General features: G+C 40.2%; 1 protein-coding gene across 4 annotated transcripts in view; it reads right to left on the reverse strand.

Moving 5' to 3' along the window:
- The window catches only part of PTPN22 (protein tyrosine phosphatase non-receptor type 22), a 47,042-nt gene extending 25,855 nt beyond the window's left edge, over positions 1-21,187 (reverse strand). For 3 of the 4 annotated variants that reach the window (XM_033092593.1, XM_033092595.1, XM_033092594.1), the window contains exons 1-11: positions 20,242-20,443; positions 9,850-9,958; positions 9,496-9,572; positions 9,243-9,338; positions 8,785-8,823; positions 7,546-7,617; positions 7,368-7,427; positions 6,631-6,773; positions 6,068-6,134; positions 5,175-5,252; positions 2,664-2,750 (exon numbers count right to left, since the gene is read on the reverse strand). In XM_033092593.1, the coding sequence (XP_032948484.1) occupies positions 2,664-2,750; positions 5,175-5,252; positions 6,068-6,134; positions 6,631-6,773; positions 7,368-7,427; positions 7,546-7,617; positions 8,785-8,823; positions 9,243-9,338; positions 9,496-9,572; positions 9,850-9,958; positions 20,242-20,328 (915 nt within the window). In that variant the 5' untranslated portion in view covers positions 20,329-20,443. Of the gene's footprint in view, positions 1-2,663; positions 2,751-5,174; positions 5,253-6,067; positions 6,135-6,630; positions 6,774-7,367; positions 7,428-7,545; positions 7,618-8,784; positions 8,824-9,242; positions 9,339-9,495; positions 9,573-9,849; positions 9,959-20,241; positions 20,444-21,081 lie in introns of those variants that run through there. The other variant, XM_033092592.1, reaches the window with a different exon arrangement.
- Positions 21,188-24,175: the final 2,988 nt, after the last annotated feature.

The raw sequence follows: 24,175 nt of genomic DNA on the forward strand, positions 1-24,175 counted from the left end.
GCTCACTGAGGCGTTCTTATCGTGGCTGCTTTAAAATCTGTCAGAGAATTCTAACGTCTTCGTCATCTCAGTGCTGTCATCTATTGATTGTCTTTTATTCATTTGGTTTGAGATATGAGGCTCTGGATCTTAGTTAAATCTTCTCATTTAACTGGGTTTTCGTGTATTTATTTGTTTTTTTGTTTGTTTGTTTTATTCCATTCTGACGAGAGAAGGGGGTTACTTGTTACTACCAAGTGGATTCTACCTCCACCGGTCTCCTCACTTAACCTCTGTTGACACTCAAGTAGAGATACCATGGGAAAGGCTCCCGTGTCATTTTTGACATTGTGGTGGGGGAGGTCTCCTTACTGCTGAATGATGGTAAAAGTCCTGCCTCTTCACTAGGCCTCCTCTGACCCTATTGCAGTGGGAAGGCATTGGGGTGCCACTTACTGCCGGGTGGAAACTCAGGCTCCCCATGTAGTCTCCACTGTCACTGAAGGGAAACCTCATTGCAGGCCAGTGGGGATGAAAGTCCTAGCTCTCTACTTGACCTTCTCTCACACCACCCAAGCACTTTATTACAGTCTTGCGAGGGTAGGAATCTACTCAGCCTTTGCTGGCAAGGGTGGGGTTGGGGGCCATTTTTTTCCTTTGGTGTTGACTGGAGTACAGTGATTGTTATCTAAAAGTTTTATGTCTTGCTGGGCTGCTCCTTTCCTGGTCCTCTGGCTAGAGAGAACAGGCTCTTGTTGGGTCTTGTTTTCTCTGCTCCACTGGCATTCCAGCTTATTGGAGTCTTCAGTTCCAAATCTGATATATATGAGGCAAAGGAGAAACCCAAAGAACTCACCATTATGTCTTTCCTTGGGTCTCAAAGTCCCTAGTCGATCTGTCTTCTTATATTTGTTTTATATATGATGTCCAGGGTTACTAGTTGCACTTAGTGGGAGGAATAGGGAAAAGTAGGTCTACACGATCTTCCCAGAAACAGAAGTTTTCCTTGGTGAGCTTTAACCAGTTTCCTTTGTGGGGGCTTGAACCATATTCCCATGTTACCATTTACTGACAAAGGACCCACTCCAAACAACCCAGCTGCCTGGAGCCAAGGCATTGCCACTCGGCTAAATTTGAGTATTGACATCTCCTGGAACCTACAGAAAATATCAGCCCACATATTCCAGCAACACATTAAAAGAACATTCTTTGTTTAAGAAGGGTTTCTTCTAAGAGTACAAGAATGGTTTGATATTAACAAATCCAATGATATGACTTTATTAATAAGTTAAAGGAGAAAATCCATCGGATCATTCCGTAAATGCAAAAATATGCAACTAACAGAAATAAACCTTCTTTCTGAAAAAAATTCTTAACAAACTAAGAATCAATTAACACTTTCTTTAAACAATTAAAAAATGCATATCTTCAATCAAGTCAGCATCACACTTAGAAGTGAAACTTAAGAATCTAACCCATTAAAATTAGGTTGTCCATATGACTTCTATTATTTAACCTTGTTCAGGGAGTACTAGCCAATGAAATAGGCACAACTAGGACAAAAGTGACATTTTCTGGCAACTATACTTTTATTTCCATGATCTTCCACCATATTGTTTCTCTCTGGAGTTGACATTGACTGTTTGCTTAGTTCGTTCCCTTGCTTCAACAGTTTTTCTGGCTTTCTTTCCCTCCCCCTGCTTCATCATGAACTTATAAGAGTTATGATCAGGGTTATGTCTTATAAGCTTTGTATTTCTTTTTTCTTTTCTTTTTTTTTTTTAGGGAATATTGGAGAACACTGTGTTTTTCTAGGACCCATCAGCTCCAAGTCAAGTTGTTGTTTTCAAGCTAGTTGTGGAGGGCGCAGTCCCACTGGCCCATGTGGGACTCAAACCAGTGACCTTGGTGTTATAAGCACTGCGCTCTAACCAGCTGAGCCAACCGGCCGCCCCAAGCTTTGTATTTCTAATGCTGTGAAAGCAGTAGGTCCTCAGTGAATATTTCCAGATTAACAATCCAAAATGTGATACTAAAAATTAATTTAATATGTATATATTGCATATACCCTGGAAGATAAATCAGTAATTTTTGTCTTCTTAAGGTTTGTTCGAAGTCTAATACTTTGTGATTACACAGTAAGTACTTGACTTATCAATTTCTATGATGAGATCAAAATAACATATCATAGAATACTCAATATTTTTTTAATTGGAATTTGGTCAAATCATAATTGTTTTTATACCTAAGATCTTTGGATATTCTAAAATTTTCTCAAAATTCGATGAGACATACACAATCAAAACGAGGCAAAAGTAACCTGAAAAATATATCAGTATTCAATTATGATTTTACTTCGTAATTGTCACTCTCACTTCTAACTTGCCACACAACTGTCTAAAACATGGGAACAGAATATATGTTTGCCCTTTCACTTACTCATGTTATTTCTGAATTTAGCTGAAACTTGTATGCAATAGGTTAACCAAAACATGAATTTTCTAAGTTAAAGTACGTCGATTAATTTGTCCTCCAGATTTGCAATACAGCCCATGCACACCTGACACTCCAATTTAGTTGTGATGATAAATAATAAGCTAAGTCCTGCAACTAATCTGAGATCTATTCACCAAAATCAAATACTTTTTTAAAAAAATTGACAAAATATCAAGTTTAAAGCTTACCTGTGTTCCAGAGCGTTTATCCCTGATAATATCCATCTGCCTCTTAAATAATTCTAAGACAGCTTTGTAGACCAGTTCATATTGTTCCTAAAGAGCGCCACAATCCAGAACAATGGAAAACAAAGGAAAAGACTTGGTGAACTACAGAAACAAAAAACTTGGTGAACTATGAACACCAATCACATCCTAGGATAGCAGACCTGAAAAGACCATCAATACTAGTTTAATGACAATGCCTTCTGTTTGTGTAGCCCATTTCAGATTTCAAAGCACTTCTAGGCTGCTAGAAACAGCTAAATATTTGATCTACTTCTAGCTAATATAGAAGGACCTTGAAGTATGTTTTTTATGTTCTAACCCCACTTTCTTATTTATCTTTTCCTTCACCATCATCCCTCTCATTCTGTTTTCCTCGCTCACATTTAAAAATTTTTATTTCATACTGGATGCAGTTTTTGTAAGCCACCTTCACCTTTTCTTGAAAAAAGTAGATTGTGGTTGATGGGTAGTTAGATGCCTTCAATATGTATTATTTAACTTGACCCTCACAACTGATCTATGAACAAGCTAGAATATTACCCCTGTTTATAGGCAATTTAGTCCAAGGTCATTCAGAAGTAATTTCCAGGACTTGGGTTAGAACTTGAATCTTCTGACTCTTAGTTTAGTGCCCTTAGAACAAGCTGATGAAATTCTCTTCTAGCAAAGACATCAAAGGAAAGCTGACCACTGAATAGAGTTTGGAAATTTGTGGTTACAAAAGGATTTCACCATAGAGAAGTGAGACCTTTACAAATTACAAGGTCTGTAGGTTCTTACTACTCCATTTTTGCTTCTGAACCTACTCAATCAAGCATTTGAGTTTGGGTCTACTTTTCATATGAATGGGCCTATTCCTGTTTCCCCTGACACTTTACACAATTTTATACAAATAAAGCACAACTTTTGCCAAAGATAATTGTAATAGGAGAACAATGCAGAGTCTTTTCACCCAATGCAGCCATTGGTAGGTACACTCTTTAATTTTTAAAAAAACAGAGAAGAGTCACACAGGAAGCACTCATCTGGTGACTGTGCTACTTCCTGGTTAGAGGAGTGTCAGAAAAAGCAGCTGCAACGGGTAAGATACGTGTTCAGCCAGTCATTGATAATGCCAAAATATGAACGCTAACTTAAAACTGTTTCAGCTGTCTTCCAACTCTTAAAAATAGGCCAGAAATGGACTTTTTCTGAAATGGGGTATATTTATTGATTGATTCAGGATTATAATTTAATATTATACTCTTACAAGTAGGTTGCATACTTCCTGGAGTCTTTATACACTTAACATGGATCAGCTTTCTTTCAAGTCTGACCCCACTAAATCAGTTAATGCTTCCATTTCACATAAATTTTCCCCCTCATAGGTTGAATATAGAAAACACCTACAGTCAACACATGAAAAAAATTATTTTTTCCACTGGCTATTAGTGGAAAACCTGTGTGGGCCAGACAGAAGGTTTACATTATAAAACCTCTTCATTTTTTCCCCTCAATTTACAACTGCTAGATGAAAATATTTGAACTGCCACTATTGATTGTTTTACCTCTAACCCTATGTGCAAGTTCATTTGTTAAGTGCTTTACACACGTTAAAGTTTTGCTATTTAAGCAGTAAAAAGTAGTTCTAACAAACTATGCAAAAGTGTCTGTTACTTAAATTAATATCAATAAATGTTTGATGAATGAATGAATCGGTGGGTACTAAACTGTATCTTAAAGATGGAGACCATTTAGAAATATGGGTAAAATTTTTGGTAAGGAAATATGGGTGAAATTAATATTGTAGAAAGTGAGAGATTTGGGCTGGGAATGTTTCTCCTAGGAGGGACAACTTGAGTTGGAGAGAAGAAAACAGGAAGAGCATTATAATGGAGTGAACAAGTGTGAGCAATCTGGGATGGGTGAAAATATTGTGATACATATTATGGATTTTTTAAAGTTTGCATACAATAAGAACTAGGAGAGACTGCAGAAAAATAGTAACAGTGTCTACCTCTAGGTGATAGGATGATGGTTGATTTTACTTTCATTTTTCATTATTTCCTCAAATGAGCATATAGACTGCATGCTCCAGATTCTGTTACCACCTCCTGAAGTAGAAGATATCTCTGATTTTCTATAGTTTCAGAAATGAATTGCTACTACACACTTTCAAGTTAACCTGACCAGCTATTTCTTTCTCATAAGTCCAACAACTCGTTGAATTTTTTTCAACATCCTTTGTAAGAAATATTATATCGGTTTCTTAATATTTTCCAGATAGTAGAATATAAGGAATGAAAGGAATTTTACCAAGGGCAAGGGATACAGGAAAAATATTGGGATATTCAGAGATAGAGGAAATGGGAATGGATGAACACAATAGTAAGTTGGTGTTAGGTAAGCAGTGGCTGTTTCTGGATGTCTTACTATTAAACAGAGGAGGAGCAAGGCTCAGACACGTTCTGATCCATTCATCATAGTCCATACCTGAGTTTGAACCAATGAAGGCCTCTGTGTTCGCATTTCCTGGATCAAATTAAAAACACTGAAGTTCTCAGGAACTATCTGTCAAAAAGAAGCAAAAAAACCCAACTTACTCCTTTGTTTCTATCTTTGTTAATAAATTATTGCCACTTTCTCAGAGTCTTGTTACTTCCATGATATCTGCTCTCCTAACATGGGATGATATTAGAAAATGGATATATTTTTAAAACTAATGACGATTCTCATCACTATACCATGACTTACAGCCTGGTCTTAGAGAAGACTTAAGAAACTCTTCAGGATGATTTCACATGGGCTGATCAAATGTCTGAAGTTAAGAATATAATGAGGGAGAATGCTCAGTAGATGAGCAAGTATGAGAGTTTTACAAAATAAAAGAAGTTGGCAGGTAGGCCTAAAGTCCGTATCTTAAACTTCCCACTTCTTATTAGATTTTTACAAAACACTGAATAGAATGGAACACAAAGTTTGAATGTGGTAAATTGAGTCCATCTACTAAAGCAGTTTGGATAAAGGGGTGACTGTGTGACTTAGGACAATGGTCCTCAAACTATACCATCCATCAGAAACAGTTGGAGAGTTGGCTGCCCCCTACCCCGACCCCAGAAGCTTCTGCATCAATTCACCTCAGGCCGGGCCCAAATTTTTGCATTTCTAACAAGTTCTCAGGTGATGATGAAGATGATGATTGTGTGGGGACCACACTTTGAGAACTACCAACTTAGGAACTAATTCAATCGCCTGATGAAGCAGGGCTAGAATATTTACGTATTCTAGAAAAGATGAATTGTGGAGATAGATGTGTAACCAGACCATTGCTAAGTCTCAGAGTAGCAGTGTAAACAAATGGGAAGTGCCTGCCAACGGAGACTCACCCCATCTTTTAGCAACATCCATGTATAATCGACAGCACAGATAACCCCAGTTCTTCCACAGCCGGCACTGAAATGAAAGATCACAGTAGTAGCATGTTGAGTTGCAGAGAGTGGATCATAGCTGGAAAATTTCACCAGCAGATGTGAGGAAGAAGAAACGTGGAGGCACTGGAACTTTCTAAACCCTACCATTTCTCAGAGCATGTTCGCAAATTGCCACACGCCACACTGAAACTCAGGACAGGTCTTAGGCAACTTCGCACAGCAAGGGTCTCTAGAGCTGTACTGTTCACAAGTAACGTATCAGAACAATATTAATGTAACGATCAGATCGAATTTCTTGTAGTTCGTGTCTGTGATTGACCTTTTTCGTTCAATCCCTCTCATTTCTAAGCTCCATTCCTTTCTGATCACCTGGAGAAAGTGGTTTGAGGGTCAGCAGCCTACATCCTGTGTGCTCATGCCACTTTAATTCCCAACAAAGCCAGTCTTCCTTCAGGAGTCCTGGCCAGACGGGACATTTGGGCTATTCTGGGTAGGAGGTTCATATACCAGCATCCTACCTGCAGTGAATGCATATGGGAACACTGTCGTCCTCTTGGTAACAACGCACATCCCAGATGAGCTCCAGAATAGGGTCTATAGATGAAGGTACGTCATGGTCTGGCCAATTCTTGTAATGAAACTGGTAGATAGTTCGAGTTTCCTATTAAAAAAAAAAATAGCCAGAATAAAAGGAGGGTTCAAGATTACGACTTCACCCAACTCATTCTGCCACAAGAATATTCTGACTAAGCAGAATCTACATCCTTTTTGCAATTTATGCTTCCTTCTCCCGTCAACCTCTGGTGACCACATGCCTTTTAAGAACAATTAAAGGTGACTTTAGATCACTTACTACTGACCTGCCCTATCTGCCCCACTCACCAAAGGAGGGAGATATGAAGACAGTCCAAACTAGGGCTTCCCAATTGGGAAACTTGAAATGGGTCACAGGCATGCTGATATAGAAAATCCTTTGGCCTTAGAGAGACTGGGCAGCCTGAACTCTCGAGTTGGTTCCCAGCCTGTGGTCACTATACAGCCTCTACAAGGATTATCATTTTATATGGGTGCCATGGTGTGAAATAGACTGGGGAGCACAGATTACACCAAAGGTCTCTTCTGACTATGAAGATTTTCCCAGAACATCAAAGCCTCCCCCTCCCGCTGTCTTACGCCCAGACTGAATCACACACATGTTATTTATCTGCCTGATCGCTGCAAGCATTTGAGTTTACTGTGCCTGTGCTGTACTTACACTGTTGAACTTGACTTTTAGAGTCCTGATTATGTAATCCGACTTTTTATTTTCAGCTTCCTAAAAAGTAAATTAAAATATGAGTTATTTCAAAGGCTAAGATTCAAAGACTGCTCTCTATAAGACTATTCTCCTGGTGTATTTGCTCGGCCATAATGGAAACAGGCGTCATACTTACACAGGATATGGAAAAAGGGCCCAGTTGCAGTTGCTTCTGTCCTGGCTCGGCCCAATAGCGCTCACATTTTTTCTGTTGCACAAAGTAGAATATAGTGATTTCCCTCCATATAGTCTAGTCTCCTCTGGATAAGAAAACCCACATCCTCATTCAGAAGCAAATTCAGTTCTGTGTGCTTCACCTTGGGTTAGGAACTTCTAATCCCCTTGAGCTCTATCCTTAATGTCATGGTCTAGAATCTCCAAGGATGGGAAAACAACCATTAAAGGAAATATAAATTACAGACTCCTCAGAAGTCTGAAAAAGTAGAAACAGGGATCTGACACTTTCAATATTTCAAAAAGAGTAACAGAAATCACATGTCTACGAAAAGCTGCACAGCCTCCCTGAAACACCACGTTCCCTGGGTTTTAACTGGAATTGCATCAACTCAAAATGGCAACCGTGGGTTAGAAGAATGCTGTTCAATAGAAATATAATATGAACTACATATGTAATTTAAAATTTTCTAATAGCCACATTCAAAAATGAAAAAACAAGATAAAATTAATTTTAATAATATATCTTACTTAGCCAATATATCAAAAAATTTTTCAACATGTGATCAATATGAAACAGTCATTAGATATTGGACATGGTAAACAAAGTCTTCAAAATCTAGTGTGTTTTTAATACTTATAGTGCATCTCGTTTAATATGCTAAATTTTCATGGATATTTTCTTTCCATTTAGATGTCATAAAATGGATAGTTGAAAATGAGTCACATACTCAAGTTGTTCCAAACGTACTTAAAGTTTTCCAATAAATTAAATATCAGTTTTTAAATTTAAATTCATAAAACAAAATGAAATAATTGAGTTCCTTGGTCACACTAGCCATATTTTAGGTGCTCAATAGCCGCATGTGGTTAATGGATGCCATGTTAGAAACACAGGGTTAGAAGATCTGACTGGCAATTAAAGAGGCGTGACTAGTAAAAATGGGAAGATGAATTGTTACTTCAAAAAGCATACCTTATTTTCATTTTAAAACACAGAATCTACCAGGAAAATGGACAAAAGGGATCCTTAGGGGTAAAAACAAAAAAAGCTTTGAGAGTCACGGGGGCATTGCCACACTGAAAAAATAGTAAGATGAGCCTGATTTTTAACTAGTTACACTAAAGGAAAGTTTGCTACCAATTTTCCCCCTTCTTTTTCTTCTTTCTTTTACCTTTAGATATACTAGAAAGAACTCACCTTCCCCATTTCAAACTCCATGCATGCCATAACAATGATCTGGGGGAATGAAATAGAAACATAAACATTGATATAGCCAGAAAGGGCAGTTAATACATGGGTCCCAGGGTCAGAAAGGATGAATTATTCTTTTCTGCTTTGTCTTTTAATTAAAAAAGAAATCTTGATAAATTCTTAACTGTTGCTCCTACCCTTTCTTCTTTCTGTCCTCACTTCCCTTTTCTCTATTCAAATGAGTCAATTCTTATTAACAAATGAGCCTGTCAAGACGAGAACTTTCCTTTCCTTGAAAAACAGTGATATTGTGAATTTGACTAAGAAGTGCCCAAAATTCTAGTGACTGACCAAAATGTGCACGAATTTTAATACACAGTAAAGCTCAGTCACACTTCTAGCTTCCTACCCCCTCCATCTCTAGAAACGAGAGGATATAGTAAGTAAGGTAGCTCTGTTCTTACCAGGACACTGTATTCCCAAATCATCCTCCAGAAGTCCAGGAGAGTGGTAGGCAAAGGTCCCTGAGTAGCAATGTAAGCCTTGGGTCCATAGACTCCCTGAAGGGGGGCAGAAATGACATGGGGTGACTACAGATAACATCCTTTTCTTCTTGCCTATTGGATTCCCCTCCTTTTATTTAGAGACCCAGAGAAATATGGTCTGGCATCCCACCCCCTACCCAGGTCCTTGGAGAACATGGAATATGCAGCTTACCTTAATGAAGTTGGCATTGATGTAACTGGAATCCTCATCGGAGGTTATCAGGGATAACTCTACTCGGCTATGATCATCTATAGTACAACAGAAAGATAGGGTATAATTCAGAGGACTTAGTCAGAGGGTTTCCCGTAAGTCAGGGACTGACCCTGTGAATAGTGGGTGCTCACAAGTGTTCGAAGAGTGAGTGAGTGAGTGAGTGAGTGAGTGTACTTTTGTAATCATAAATGGTACAACCTAACTCGCCAAAGCCATGTTCCAGAATTACGAACAGCAAACAATGGGTAAAAAGAGATAGGAATAATTGAATTTGGGAGAAGGTGCTAGTTTATAAGGAGAAATGAGACTTACAAGGCAAGATATCCTTATATCTGTTTTTCTTGATATTCTTGGGCCTCTCTGCTACAGCGGTGGGATAGGTTTTGTCTGCCTTGTATTTGGTGGATTGTCTTTTCAGCTTCTGTAATAAAATGCCAACAATTAAATCTTCCTGGGGAAAAAGAGAGGTAAGAAGCTATCTCCAGAGAGTTTTTCTTCTCCACTAACCAAACAGTCCACGGTAGCGCTTTCAGCACTCTCCAGGGCTGACTCGATTCAGGACAGAGCCCCAGAGAACAAGGGCAGCAGAGACCAGTGACATTTGGAGAAGTGAAATGGTCACACTTAATGCAGTTAAGCCACAAACAGCTAAAACTTAGAGGTGAAACTGATGAACATTAAAAAAAAAAAAAAAAACAGGATCTTCTGAAAACAAACTATATGTTCCACCCAAAGGATCGGATACTACAAGTTTCATTTACTTTCTTTACAGCTATTACAGGACTATTTCAAGTAGAACTGGAGCTTAAACTGAACAAAATCCCTCCATAGCTAGCAAAATTTCAAAGATTCAGTCTCAAAAGCAGCCTTTTTTTTTTTCTATGACCCAAACTTCAAGCCCACCTCTCAACCAAACAACAATGCTAAAATAGTATCAGATTCTGTTGGAAGGATATGATCTGGGCCAGCCAAGGTTTAGCATAATATGGCTGAACAAGATTTCTCAAGAGAGTGAAGTAACTCCTTAAAATTATTCCCATGTGCCAGCATTATGCTACAGACCAAAATTTCAGGCCGGAGGAAACAATAATTCGCCTTTAGCTCCTTCTTATAAATCAACCTTGTCCCAAATTTTGTTTAATACTCTTATCATTCAAAGAAACCACATTTAATAGATCTGACCTTTGTGAACCCTTACTCGATTTAAGAAAGATTAAGGGAAAAACGTCTGTGATGGCCAATAAATATTTGTTGAATTTAACTATAGAAAATAAGTTTTTATTATTTGCCCACTATTGAATAGTGACTTGGTCACACAGAGACCGTTAATTACTTCCTTTGGGTCTCATCCCTCCGTGTCTACTCAGTTTTCATTCCCTTTAACTTCCTTCTTGAAATTTCCTCCTCCTTTGGCCCTTATTAGTCTACATTATCTTGGTTCTCCTCTTTCTTCTCTGACTTCTCTTTCCCACTTCTCACTCTTTCTTACTGACTCTGTTTCTATCTAATTGTGAATTACCCAAAGTTCCAAAGTTAAGTCCTCAACTCTCTGCTCTTCTCTCACTATATACAGTTGATCAGAGACATCATACACTCTTACAGAAGACATACCGGTGTGTTTTTTTTTAATTTAACTGATTAAAATTGAATTATAATTGCAACTCCTATTGGATAAGTCTCAAATGTCTATATAGAGATTCAACTATGAAATTCCAGTCCTCAATTCCTACCCATGTGCTAGACATTTCCACTTGGGTATCTTCTTACAGCCTCAAACTCAGCAGATTTAAAACCAAAATCATCATTGTTCCCACTTTTAATAATAACGGCACTATATTTAGGCCAGGTAACCATACTCTAGAAACTGAGAGTCGCTTTTGGTTCCCCCCTTCCCACAATTCAGTCAGCAAGTTCCACTGATTCTTTCCACACAATAGCTCGCATCAAAATTCCTTCCTATGCCCACCACTGATACCTTAAGCCAGGCCTTTTCCCTTAAAGCTTGAACTGTTACAGTTGTTTCTTAACTCATCTTCACCTTTTCTGTCTTTCCCCATTGCAATCCATTAGGCACAATTATGCCAATTTAGTCTTACTAAAATATTGCTTTCCTTATGAGTTTCTCTCTCATGCTCAAAACAACATCAGTGGGGTCGGCCTGGTGGCTCAGGCGGTTGGAGCTCCGTGCTCCTAACTCCGAAGGCTGCCGGTTCGATTCCCACATGGGCCAGTGGGCTCTCAACCACAACATTGCTGGTTTGACTCCTGCAAGGGATGGTGGGCTGCGCCCCCTGCAACTAACAGCAGCAACTGTACCTGCACCTTCCACAACTAAGATTGAAAGGACAACAACTTGACTTGGAAAAAAATGTCCCAGAAGTACAACCCCTGCAACTAACAACCGCAACTGGACCTGTAGCTGAGCTGAGCCCTCCACAACTAAGATTGAAAGGACATCTTAACTTGGAAAAAAAAAGAGTCCTGGAAGTATGTCACGTCCTGCACGACAAGAGCAGTGGGAAGCGAGAAGGGCGGCACAAAGTTAAGAAAGACAGTAGACGAGAGTAGAATGCAAGCGGGACCAAGGGACTCAAGTCTCAAGGACTGAGCCCCGAATCGGGCCAACGCATAGCTTTTATTAGTTAGGTGTGGAAGTAAAAGAAGTAAAGCTTGTTAATCTCAAAATCGTGAATCCCATATGTTACAATAGGAAACTGATTCAAGCCAATCACCCTTGCCTGCAGGCAGCGGAACCGTAAGTCTCAGGATATATGTACCTCCCCAAGGGACTAAACCTATACACATATGAATAGATGAAGAGCACATCATTGAGTCACTTCCCCTGCAGGTTGTGGGAAGGTGTGCAGCCACAGAGGCAGAGGCTCTCCTTAGCCTGAGGAAGGTGGGGGGCTGTGCCCACCTCTATCCATCCCGCGAGTTCCCCAGATGGTCCCCACGTGGCTGTGTCTGGCTTGGGTTTTCCCCCACCCCCCCGTGGGGAGTCGAACCCATCTTTGACTAGCCAGCCATCATCCTGGGGCCAAACAGGGAGACATAAAGTGTAAGCACAAAGGTGAAGCAAAGTCCCTGAAAGGATCCGTCTCACAGACTCTCCTTTCTTTGGGGGCAGGTATGAGGAGACAGACAGGTAGGCTGCTGCGTGGCGACAGAAGTACAACTGTTCCCCAATAAAGTCCTGTTTCCTTTCCTCCCCCACCCCAAGAAAAACGTCAGTGAATCCCCTTTGCTACTAGGAAAAAAGTCTACACTCCTTACAGGTACTTAAGATTCTCCCCAGTTGGACCCCAAGCTAATTTTTCCATATTTCCCACTGTCCTACTATTATGAGGCTTCTAAAGATTGACTTGTAGCTTCTTTCAAGATTGTACAAATGGATGTCACTGACAATTAGGTGTAACATCACTTCTTTAAAACTATGGTACTTCTTTTCTTTCTCATAAATGTATGCTTGGTACTGCTTTTGAATTTTTCAATCATGATTATAGTCTAGTTTGTTCCACGGGGTAAATTAATAAAGAGAGACACAGAAACAGGGAAAGAACTTTTCTCAAGTGACTGGCAACAAGCCAAAATAAAAAAAGAAGGGGATTGTTAAGTATTGTTACTTAGTTGCTTATATTTCACATAGTGTTTCAACATGATTATTTAGGATGTGTGTCTATCAGTAGGAGTTTACTTAAGGATACTTTATAACTAAATCATTAAAAATAAATGGTGAGGAAAAGAAAGCCTAAAATAAGGTATGATGAAACAAAGAGATAAAAAAGGTATTAGAGAATAGAAATTTGTTTCAACAAATCATCCCAATGCATCACTAGATTTTTAAATTAGCTCAGGATTACTTGATAACAGAGTCTGCAAGGAGAGGAAAAAAGTTGGGGTCACGAGGTATTTGTTAGCTGGAAGTTCATAACACAAAGAATGACCAAACATCTGGAATCTAATTAAATTGATACTTTCCAAATAACAAATAGATTAAATTATCATAACAAGTCAGTGTATAGGAATGTAAACTTTTTCCAACTAAAGATGACAAATGGAACCGACCACCACTGCCTGTTTATTTGCTGGACCACAAATGCCAGCATGTATTGCTCTAATGACCGTTTTTTGTTTTTTTTCTGTTTCTAAAGTTAGATCGCACGCGGGTGACTTATTAAAAAGCAAGCATACAGTCAGTTCTTAAGTCCTAGTTTCTTTTCATGGTTTGAATTCTTGTGGGTTTTCAGAATTGGATTTAGGAAGAGAGATGATGAACTGATAACTCTATACTGCGTATTTTTACACCAAGATGGATGCAAGTGGGCTAGCTTGGGAATTTAAGTAAGGACATGGCACAGATATATGAGTGACTGTAAAATATCTACACTCAAGTTATAGTAATTTTTCAGCTCTCTTTGCTCATATGCACCTTCAGGAAGATCATTTTCAGATTGCCATTGATTCCAGGGCTGCTGAAAAGGTGTCAAGTCCCAGACCAGCTCCTTCTACAAGTCTCCAGAACTGAGCCTCATGCATACTCCTTCTACTGTTTGTTTGTTTTGCTTTGCTTGCTTGTGGAGTGCTTTGCAGGGAGAATGCTATAGGGCAAAGCCCTTTTTATAAGACATGCCTCAATTAATTTGGTAAAATGCTACAGATAAAGGTTATGCGTATGTGTGTGTAACCTCTGCTTGTTAAGCTGCCTTGACTGCCACCTCCAATAATGGGACAGGAAGGTTTTGTTTTTTTCTGACTCCCTTCATTTTCCTGGAGTCCTCTAACTGGATGACAAAAGGAGACACTCTTTTAGCCAAAACTTCACATAGGAAATGACTATAGAATTTGTTAAATTTGAAAAGAATGAAAGATTTATTTTTCCAGGTATCTTACCTTAAGGTGAAGTCTTCCTCCTTTTTTTTTTTTTTTTAAATTCCCCTTCTCTCTCCACCAGACCCCAGGCTCCAACACCCCAACAGAGAGCAAAACAGAGCAGAATTAGGACAGAAGAACTGAAAAACCTCACCAGAAAAGGAGAAACTCTGAGACAGGAAGCAAAAGGATATGCAAGAGAAAGCAGGGTCCTGGGGTAGGATGGGTAGGGAAAGAAAAGATAGGTCAACGGGAAAAGGTATTTATTGATCTGCAAGCCACAAAGTAGGGGATGTGAGTTCCCTACAGGCAGCACCAACAAGAGAAATCGGGGAAGAGCTGCTAAGAGAACAAATAAAAGAGATGAGCGTCGCTCTGGGACCCAGATACATTCCGATGTAGAGAAGCCGGACTCTGTGTGTACTTGATAAGCTAACAGTAAACTCATTTGCTTTGTGCACTGTACTACCCTTTTCCTTTCAAGATGGGAAAACAGAACTGAGTCCTGGCCATAAAACTCTAGAAATCAGGACTGAGTCCTTCGCATGTCTTTCTCATTGAATCGTAAATTAATTACCGGCAAATGAATTAAGGTCACTCCCCAAAGCGATCAGAAAGAAAACAGCAAGCACAGGACCACAATGGCTTTGCCTCGGAAGACTTCATTGTTGTATAGAAGATGCAGCATAACTTATATTTTGGAGTGGGACCAATGAAACTTGCCCCTCCTGTGCTAGGTTGGAGAGGGGAATCGAAGTTGGGCCGTCTCCAGAGTTTCCCAAAGTAGTTTCTAAGTGCCTTCCCACTGCAGATCAGTGTGATCTATTCCAAGGTCCAACAGGAAAGAGAAAGCATGGATGACAAGAAACGGAAGGAGGAGCTTGGGCGTCCAAATCCAATGAACAAGAGTGTATTACTAGTAGGGATACGGGGTGGGCCAAGACTGAATTGGCCCTGCGTGACCCAGCTATATGCAAGGATGGACTTATGAATATAACGTACAGTAAAACATGAACGACATAAAGAAAAAAACATAATATACTTTCATTTACACAAGTCCGAAAACAGGTAAAGTGAAGGTCTATTGTTTAGTGATATATATATAGGTCTTGAAGCCATACAGAATAACAAAGAAAGACCATAATCTCAGGGTAGTGTTTGCCTCTAGTCTGGAGGGGATTGGGGAAGTTGTGATTTGGAAGGACACCCAAGGGATTTCTGGAGTGTGGGCGAAGTTCTAGTTCTTGATCTGAGTGGTGCTTATACGGGTGCCTCCTTTGTAACTAATCGTTAAATTCTATATGTGTGTTTGAAGTATTTTTCTGTGTCTATGTTAAGAGTCCGCAGTTCTTTTAAGTTTAAACAGTTGAGACCCATGGATAAACGAGGAGCAACATAGCATGGAGGGGCATAGGGGACCAAGAGCTTAGGCTCAAAAGTCAGACAGCTTCGGTTCACATCTGAGTTCCACCACTTAGGGGCTGTGTGACTTCAGCTAAGTCGTTTCACCTGTCTGTCCCTCAGTGTCCCTCACATCAAACACTGATGGACCAAGATACACAAAACGACATCTGAGCCTTGCCTTTGGGGAGTCTCATTCTGATGGGAAAGCAGACATTATTAATCAAATCATCACACAAACAAGGGTAACATTGGAATTCTGATAAGGGCTCTGAATACAAATATCTTAATAACGCTGGGGTGCAGGGCAAGAAAAGTAAAAACATGACAGGGCTCACGAGAACGTCTGACCGGAGATTTGATCTATTCAGGGAGGTCAAGAAAGGCGTCTTTGAGGAAGTGACCACCAAATTGACATTGGAAGAATTATGAAGGGTTAACTACTATGTACCAGGCATTTTATGTATTTATTCTATTATCGTCAGAGAAATTCTGCAAAGTGAACATTACTTGTTCCCACTTTTTAGTTACTTTGTTCACGGTCACACAGCTAATAATAGGCAGAACTTAATTCACACTCAGATTTATATGACTCCAAAGTTGTTATAAGGACAGACACTAGAGCTAGACAACCTTGGTTCAAAACTCAGTTCTCCCACGTACTAGCTATGTGACCCTGAGCCAGTCAATTAACCTCTCTGTGCCTCAGTTTCCTCATCTATAAAATGGAAATAATAATAGTGCCTTCCTCAGTGGATTAAATGAGTTGTTATAAAAGTATTTAGAACAGTGTCTATAACAGGTATAGAAGCATTCGCTATTACTACGATTATTATTTTTTCATTATATCGTGCTGCATCAAGTGTCATTAATATAGATTTTAATCAACATGATAATTTTGGTATACTAAGTGAAAATAAGAATGCAAAGTTGTGGGGCGGCCGGATGGCTCAGTTGGTTAGAGCGCGAGCTCTTAACAACAGGGTTACCGGTTCAGTTCCCGCATGGGATAGTGGGCTGAGGCCCCTGCAACTAAAGATTGAAAACGGCGACTGGACTTGGAGCTGAGCTGCGCCCTCCACGACTAGATTGAAGGACAACAACTTGGAGCTGATGGGCCCTGGAGAAACACACTGTTCCCCAATAAAATTAAATAAATATTTTTTTAAAAAAAAAAGAATACAAAGTTGTATCTATGCTCATAATTACAATAATATAAAAGGTATTATATAAATGGACAAGAACTAGAATTTCTACACCCAAAAAAATTGTGTTTGATGGGATGCAGGTACTATGGTGAATTTACTGTCTTTTGACTTTCAATAACATTGCTTTATAAAAATAACCCCAACTGACATTTTTTAAAGTACCTTTAAGAAAATGTCAATAGTGTGGTTGCACACTGCAGCTTCTGCTGCATAGAAATTATACTATATAACTAGGGCCTCGCCTTAGGGACTCAGAGGTACTGGCAGAAAAAAGACATTACTGTATAAGGACCGATTTCACAGGCCCTGAAATGACAGATCCAGGTTAAATTTCATGTCTGGCTGAATGGCTGAGTGAGCTTAGGCCAATTCCTTAACCTCTCAGAGCCTCAGTTTCCTCGTCTGTAAGTCAGAGATCGTAACTGCCTCATAGGGTGCGTGGGTTTTTTTTTTAATGAGTAGAAAATAAAATAATAAATATGATGCTTCCTTGATACCCCACCAGGACTATCACAATTACCATTAAATGTTTAATAGAGGAATCAGTTGTTTAATGTCTTCCTCTCTAACTGTCCTCACATGTCTTAGGAGATAGGCTCTCCCAAAGCATGAGGCATTGCAATGCCAGCACATAGCATAATGCTTTGCACATAGTAAGTGCTCAATAAATATTTGAATGAATGCATGAAAACCTCGTAGGACTGGTCAGTGGCAGTGACGACTACAGAAAGGTGATTGAATTTAGTCCTGGCCCAGGCCAAAGACCTAAGCAGCATGGTATTTATTGCCTTCAGCAGTGATGGCAGGGCTGTGTGCTCTGCACAAAGATACACGGCCCAGGGGGAGGTGGGAACTGAAGTCTAAGCTACGGACTGGGCGAGGGGCAAGGAGCATGGAGTCCACCTGAAAGGAGAGACAACTTCGGTAATTCCCACCAAGGCACCGTCATTTTGGCTAACTGTGGCCTTGTGACCACAGACTCGGTCCTCAAACCTCAGAAACATCGAATCTTGGGAGAATACATTAAGGCTGAAGGTGGGCTGTGGGACATGACCAGGTGGAAAGCCCTCCAATTTAATGGCAGCGTGTACCTTGTCCAAGCAAGCAACCTGGCCCCGTTCACCACTCCCCAACTCCCCCAAAGCTGCTCTCTCTGGTGGCTCAGCTGAACATTTAGGTGGGGCTGAGGGCAAGACTCTGTTTTTCCACTGGAGGACATGAGTCAGTAAACAGTGAGATTCCACTTAATCACCACCCAAAAACAAGGTCCTTAAAATCAGGAGCTAGAAAAGCAAGGAAGTGATTAATATAAAAGTCAGGATAGTGATTATTCATAGGGCAGAGCAGGGCAGGGTGGGGTTGGGTGAGGGAGCTGATGGGGAGGGAGACAGCCAGGTCTTCTGAGGTCTGCAATGTCCTCTTCCTTGACCCGGGCCGTGGTTCCTTTACGATTATGCTACACACGTTGTATACTTTTCTAAATGGGCATCATATTTCACAATTTTAAACAACTGGAAAAAAGAAATACAAACTCCAAGAGGTTTTTAAGCAGGGGAAAAAAATGACCAGGTTTGTATTATTAGAAGATTACTTGAGCGTTGAACGGAACATTGATTGAAAGGGGGGCAAGACCAGTGGCAGAGAAAACAGGAGGTAAGACGGCGGCATAGTTTGGTGAGAGATTATAATGACTGAGCTAAGGAAAGGTGAAATATTAGGGATATAGTCTACATTATTCTAAAAAAACACAACGAAAACAAAACAGAAGCTGGCACTGCCTCCTCAGGTCACTTGCTACCTCTATGCGTTGGGTGAATTTGGCTCAGGAATTACACGCAGGGCAGGCACACGTCTACACAGACACACAGGCCAGGACTTACCTCCCTCCCTGGTAACTCTACTCAGGGGGTTCAGACTGGCCAGTGGCAAGTAGAGCATGACACCATATTATCCAAGTTGAGCTGACACAGGGTTTCTATTATAATATATAACCATTCAATCACAACATCTAATCACTCGAGACTTTACAGAGTGTTTTCACATCTACTCTCTGGTACCAATGTTAGCTCCACAAGGACAGACAAAGGCTTTTGTTTTGTTCACGGCTGTGGGTTCAATGCCTAGACCTGAACTTGGTACATAGTAGGTGCTCAGTAAATGTTAATGAATGGCCACATTTAATTATTACTGATATTGAATCAGCACAACAATCCTGGGAGGATATGTAAGACATGAATTGTTTTCCCCTTTTTAGAAGTTAGAAAACAGAAACTTGGGGAGATTAAGGAATATGTCAAATAGCCGATCCTTTCATTGATGACAGAATCGTGATTTCATTTCAGGTTTTATACTTTAATTCCCTTGTTTTTCCCACTTCTTCACAGCTGGAGAGCTAAGGTTTAAAGTCCTCATAGCTCTGAGACACCAGCTGGAAGTATTCCAAAATACATGATGGGTGCTCTCAGGCATCGTATGTCATCGGATGTGCTGGGTTATAGGATGAATGAGGACTACCCAGCTGCCTCTGTAGCAATAATGACAGTCCCCTCAGAGGAGATACAGGGTTCCTCGGGGTCATCTCATCCTGTTGACCCTAAGCTACCTTGTGCTTATGTGTCCCTCCATGTCCCTCACTTGTGTCTACTCCACATCCCAGCCATTCCGCCCGTGCAAACAAACGAAGGTCAAGGAAACCCTGTTATTGCAACAACACATATTCTAACCTTATTTTCTCAGAAAAAAAAAGAAAGAACAAAGAAATGTGGCAGCGGATAGTTTTGGTGCTCTTCAGGAGCCTCTGTCACCCAAATGGAAACCCACAGGGAGGCCAAAAATAGAATGTTCCACAAAAAGTTAATCCTGGTCTCTCTCTCTTTTTAATATTAATTAAAATCAGTCAATGGAAGCATAAATTACAACTCGATATACCATGTACCATGGGATGTACCATGAACATTAGTATTTATACACCTGAAATGTACATCTTCCTCAGGATTCCCAAACTCCAAGAAGTAGCAAAGAAAGCATTAAAAACAGCATTTTGGAAAGAGTATCTAAAACCCACACAAACAACTCAGAGAGGTCTCACGTTGAGATTGTCATCCTCTGCTCTTCCCCTGGGAGGTGAGATATGCACTTTATCCCAAGGGCAATTTGGTCTAAGAGTTGGAGTCAGTTACACAATCTGTGTGAGTACGCGGAGGGTGTCATACATGGGACTCACCAGAAATTCAATGGCAAACTCCTCTTTGTGAATGTTCTTGTTTTGGGCCCCATCCAGGAACTTCTGCAGAATTTCTCTTTGGTCCATGCTGCAGGGCAAGAGAGACGGTCTATGAGCCGGTTAAGGGAGGGCAGGTATGTCCAATGTGTGTCATGGCTGAGGCACCAGTGACAAGCCACCGCTGCAGCCTGAGCAGAGCACGCTGAAGGCTGTGGTTTACTGACTTCATCACAAGCCTGAGAGGAAATTAGTATGTAACCATCTTCTGTGGTCACACTACAAAGCCATCCTCTCACTCCAGGGCCCTAGCGCCTTCCTTCTCAAGGAAGGAACCTGGTTACAATACAAGTTTTTAACAAACAAGAGGCTAACCAGAAGATAACGTGTGGTCTGCTTAGCTCTGAGACTGTTACATTTCCATCACCCTGAAATTCACTTTTTTTTTTTTTCTAGCTTCCTAGAGAAAAGGCAGAATGACAGACCTGGTGGCGGGGTGCTGCCTCTCCCCATTTGCCCTATGAGCACAAAGGCCCCGCTGACACCTTCTGTTTCTTTACGTCCCAAACGAACTCCACAAAGTTTAGTGAGGCCCAGAAAGGGAGACAAACACTGCTTGGAGTTAGTAAGTTTCTGAAGAGTTTCTTGTCAGTGTGATCCGTGGCCAACTTCTCTTCATCGGAGAAGGCATTTTTATTCAGAACTTCTAAGTCTGCCGTACAGACCTCAAACTCTCTTTTGGATGAAACAAAGTCAGCTGCTTCTGACAAAGTCTGTGCTTCTCCCAGGGCTAAGGAAGTGCCGACCTCCATTAAGGGAAGTGCTATGGATTTCAGGACCCACCTGACCTTCCTGTACTTTTTCAGCTTCACCTGGGTTCTGGATATAAAGACTGGGGGTATTGGTCTGTATAGGATCCGGGAGCACGGTGGCCCCCACAAGCAGGGCCTGATCAGGAAGTTGGCGTAATAGCTCCTCTATGTAATGAAGGAAACTATGAAGGAAGAGAAACAACAAAAAAAGCAAAATCAGCCACCTTGCTGGCAACAGCATAACTTTCTAGACCAAAAGCCTGAAGAACTATTTCTAGAGAAGGCATGTCTACTCTGTAACCTATGCCTTAGAAAAGGCCATTGTGTCAAGAAGCCAAACTGTGTCTGTGGCATTTTGGCACCAACTGACAGAGGGGCTGTTCTAGAAAAAGCTTCCACATCTCAGCTTGCATAAATTGTCTTCTCGAGGGGTACAAACCTATGCAAGAGTGTCTCAGTGTGAGAACCACCAAAAGTCAGCTTATCATCTCGGTTTGGGGACAGAAGTTCAATGAATATATTAACAAAATTAGTCTCAAATAATTTTGTTATTCGCCTGAAGAAAACGGTGCAGTTAGAACTTCCTCTATTTCAGATATTAGCAACCCTGTACATTTGGCAACATTATTCAAACCCCTTTAGGAAATCATGATTCTGAACGCTATTAGGCTGCATCCACCTTACTGAGCCTTACAAGAAAGGAAAGGTCATCGAAGTATCTTCGCTGAAGCCAATGAAGAATTTCAATCCCACACCACAGAATCAATTAAAATGAACCGTAATTCTTCAACACAAGTTGCTAGTAATAACATAGTATTTTTCAAATTATCCCCATTTAGCATTCAAGGAGGATTTCTTGCTAAATAAGGCAATGTTTAATTTGGCGATTTAAAAACATAAAATATGAGAAAAAAATTTAAAAGTCCAAAATTTCAAGTTTATAATAACTAAAACAAAGTATGTACATGGTTAAATGAGGACCAAAAGACACACACACAAAAAAAATCAATAGTGTGAGTGGTGGGATTAACGATGCTTTTATTACACTACTTTCTTAAACTAGAAAACAACACAAAAATCCATTAATTTGTTCAACAAATTTTTTGAGTACCCACTAAATGCTGAGCACCGTGGTAGGGGCTGGGTATAAAACAGTGAACAAGCCAGGATCTGTTAACTGTTAACCAGTTAATGAAGCATCTCAGATTTAAAGAGATAGACTTAATTACTGATGAGAATAAAACTATTTCAAACTAATTTACTCATCTGCAAAGTAGCAAAGGAGAACCCTAAAAGGAAAATGGTTTTCTGTACTGACATAGAAGAGATACACAGTTTCATAATGTCACTTTCCCCTTAGAATGTCTTCACTTCCAAACCAGAGCCTTACTAATTAATAAACAAAAAGATACCTAATAAAATTTAAATCTATTTTCCTTAAGCCTGTATTTCAGAACAATCTCTCTAAGTTTCTTTTCTTCTTAGGGAGGGATAAGATGGAGAGAGATATCAGAAAGATAAAACTTGCTTAGATGCCCTCTATAGTCTTTTATCCAAAATATAAGGATCTGAAAATCGTGTCTTAGCAGAACTGCAGGTTTCTTTTTAAGTAGCAATTCTTAGGAGTCTGTTTGACTCTAAAACTAAATGATAGAAACATTGTAAAATAGCCAAACCTCAAAAACCCACTTAGCTAAAAGGTCATTTCCTGAGCAGACCACTCAAGCAAGCAAGAAACCAAACTGAAGGAGAAAACAAAGTGTTTTATTTTTAACAAATCTAAGCTTCTAATTTTTCACACTTCCTTCTGCAGGGCCTGGAGAACCCAGTGCTTTTTCATGAACATTCTGTTGACTCATTTGTATCTTGTGGGAAGATCAAGAACTGGAGAGGGGAAACAGTCCTGCCGCAATGATTGCCAAGTATCTAAAAGAATTTGAGAATTTACTGTGAAACATTTAAACCAGTCTGGCATAAACCCTAAGTGAACACAACAATTCCACCCCGTAAAGGCGTCATCAACACTATCAGATTCTCGTCAAGGGTGAGACCTCGTGGAAAGGAAAACTGTGAAGGAACAGCTGAAGAGGAGTGCGGAAGGACCATCCCCTGGCTCCCTTGTGTGACTGTGTTTGCTCAGAAGGAAGATGACAACACAGGGGAGTGCCAGTCACACTGCTACCTGCTCCACCAAAAGGGGAGTGTGCCAGTTTACCGGGAAATATCAGTGTCATGGAGGTCACGAATTAGATGACAAAAAAAAAAAACTTTAACCAAAGAAAAAGTTGGGGGCAGGATTATTAGGAGAAGATAAACTAGCCACATTTTCTCAGAACACTCTCCTCTATGAGGAGACACGTTTTACCCTGGGGAAACCACTTAACTAATCTTTTAGTTTCACTCCACCTGCCTTTCTCTCTGTCCCAAGCTCATTGATTTGATACCGGCTATGTGTATTATCTGTGAAATACTCAGTCCCTTGTAAGCATCCTGTTGGTCACCAAGAACTAGTGATCCTTTCTCCTCAATGTCTTTTAGATTCAACCTGTCTTTTCCGTTCCCATGTTAACCACCCCTCATTCCCCTTTCACATCTGGATTCCGACAGCATATGCTCTTAGTTATCTTATCTCTATGTAGCTTGTATTCTAATATCTCCTGGTAACCAAGGCTAGGTGAAAGTTCTTAAAACTCCACTTTAGTGCTGAAGAACGCAAGTACTTAGTGCTAATCCATGGAACAGGTCCAGATTCCTCAGCCTGTCACCAAGCCCCTCCCGGTCTGTCCCCACCCAACCTATCCAATCCCATCGTCCATACACCTTGTTCATTCTACTGCTCCTTCTCACTTTTCTCCCTAGTTTTCACCAAGATGAAAATAAAGCCATAAAGCCTGGATACTCTTTTCTTCGAAAATCCTGCCCCAAACTCCATCTCACCATAACATTCTCTTAGTCTGAATCCTTTCCGTATGAATCTTTATATTCAGCTATAGTTTTCTTATGACAGTGTCTTCTATGTATTTGCATGACCTTGACATTTGCATGTGCTTAACCTGGCCTTGGGCACACCTAGAATAAGTCTACTGTGACAAACGATGCTGCATATGTGGTCAGTCCACGGTGAC

This window comes from Rhinolophus ferrumequinum, chromosome 22, assembly GCF_004115265.2.
Source record: "Rhinolophus ferrumequinum isolate MPI-CBG mRhiFer1 chromosome 22, mRhiFer1_v1.p, whole genome shotgun sequence".
NCBI classification, from domain to species: Eukaryota; Metazoa; Chordata; class Mammalia; order Chiroptera; family Rhinolophidae; genus Rhinolophus; species Rhinolophus ferrumequinum.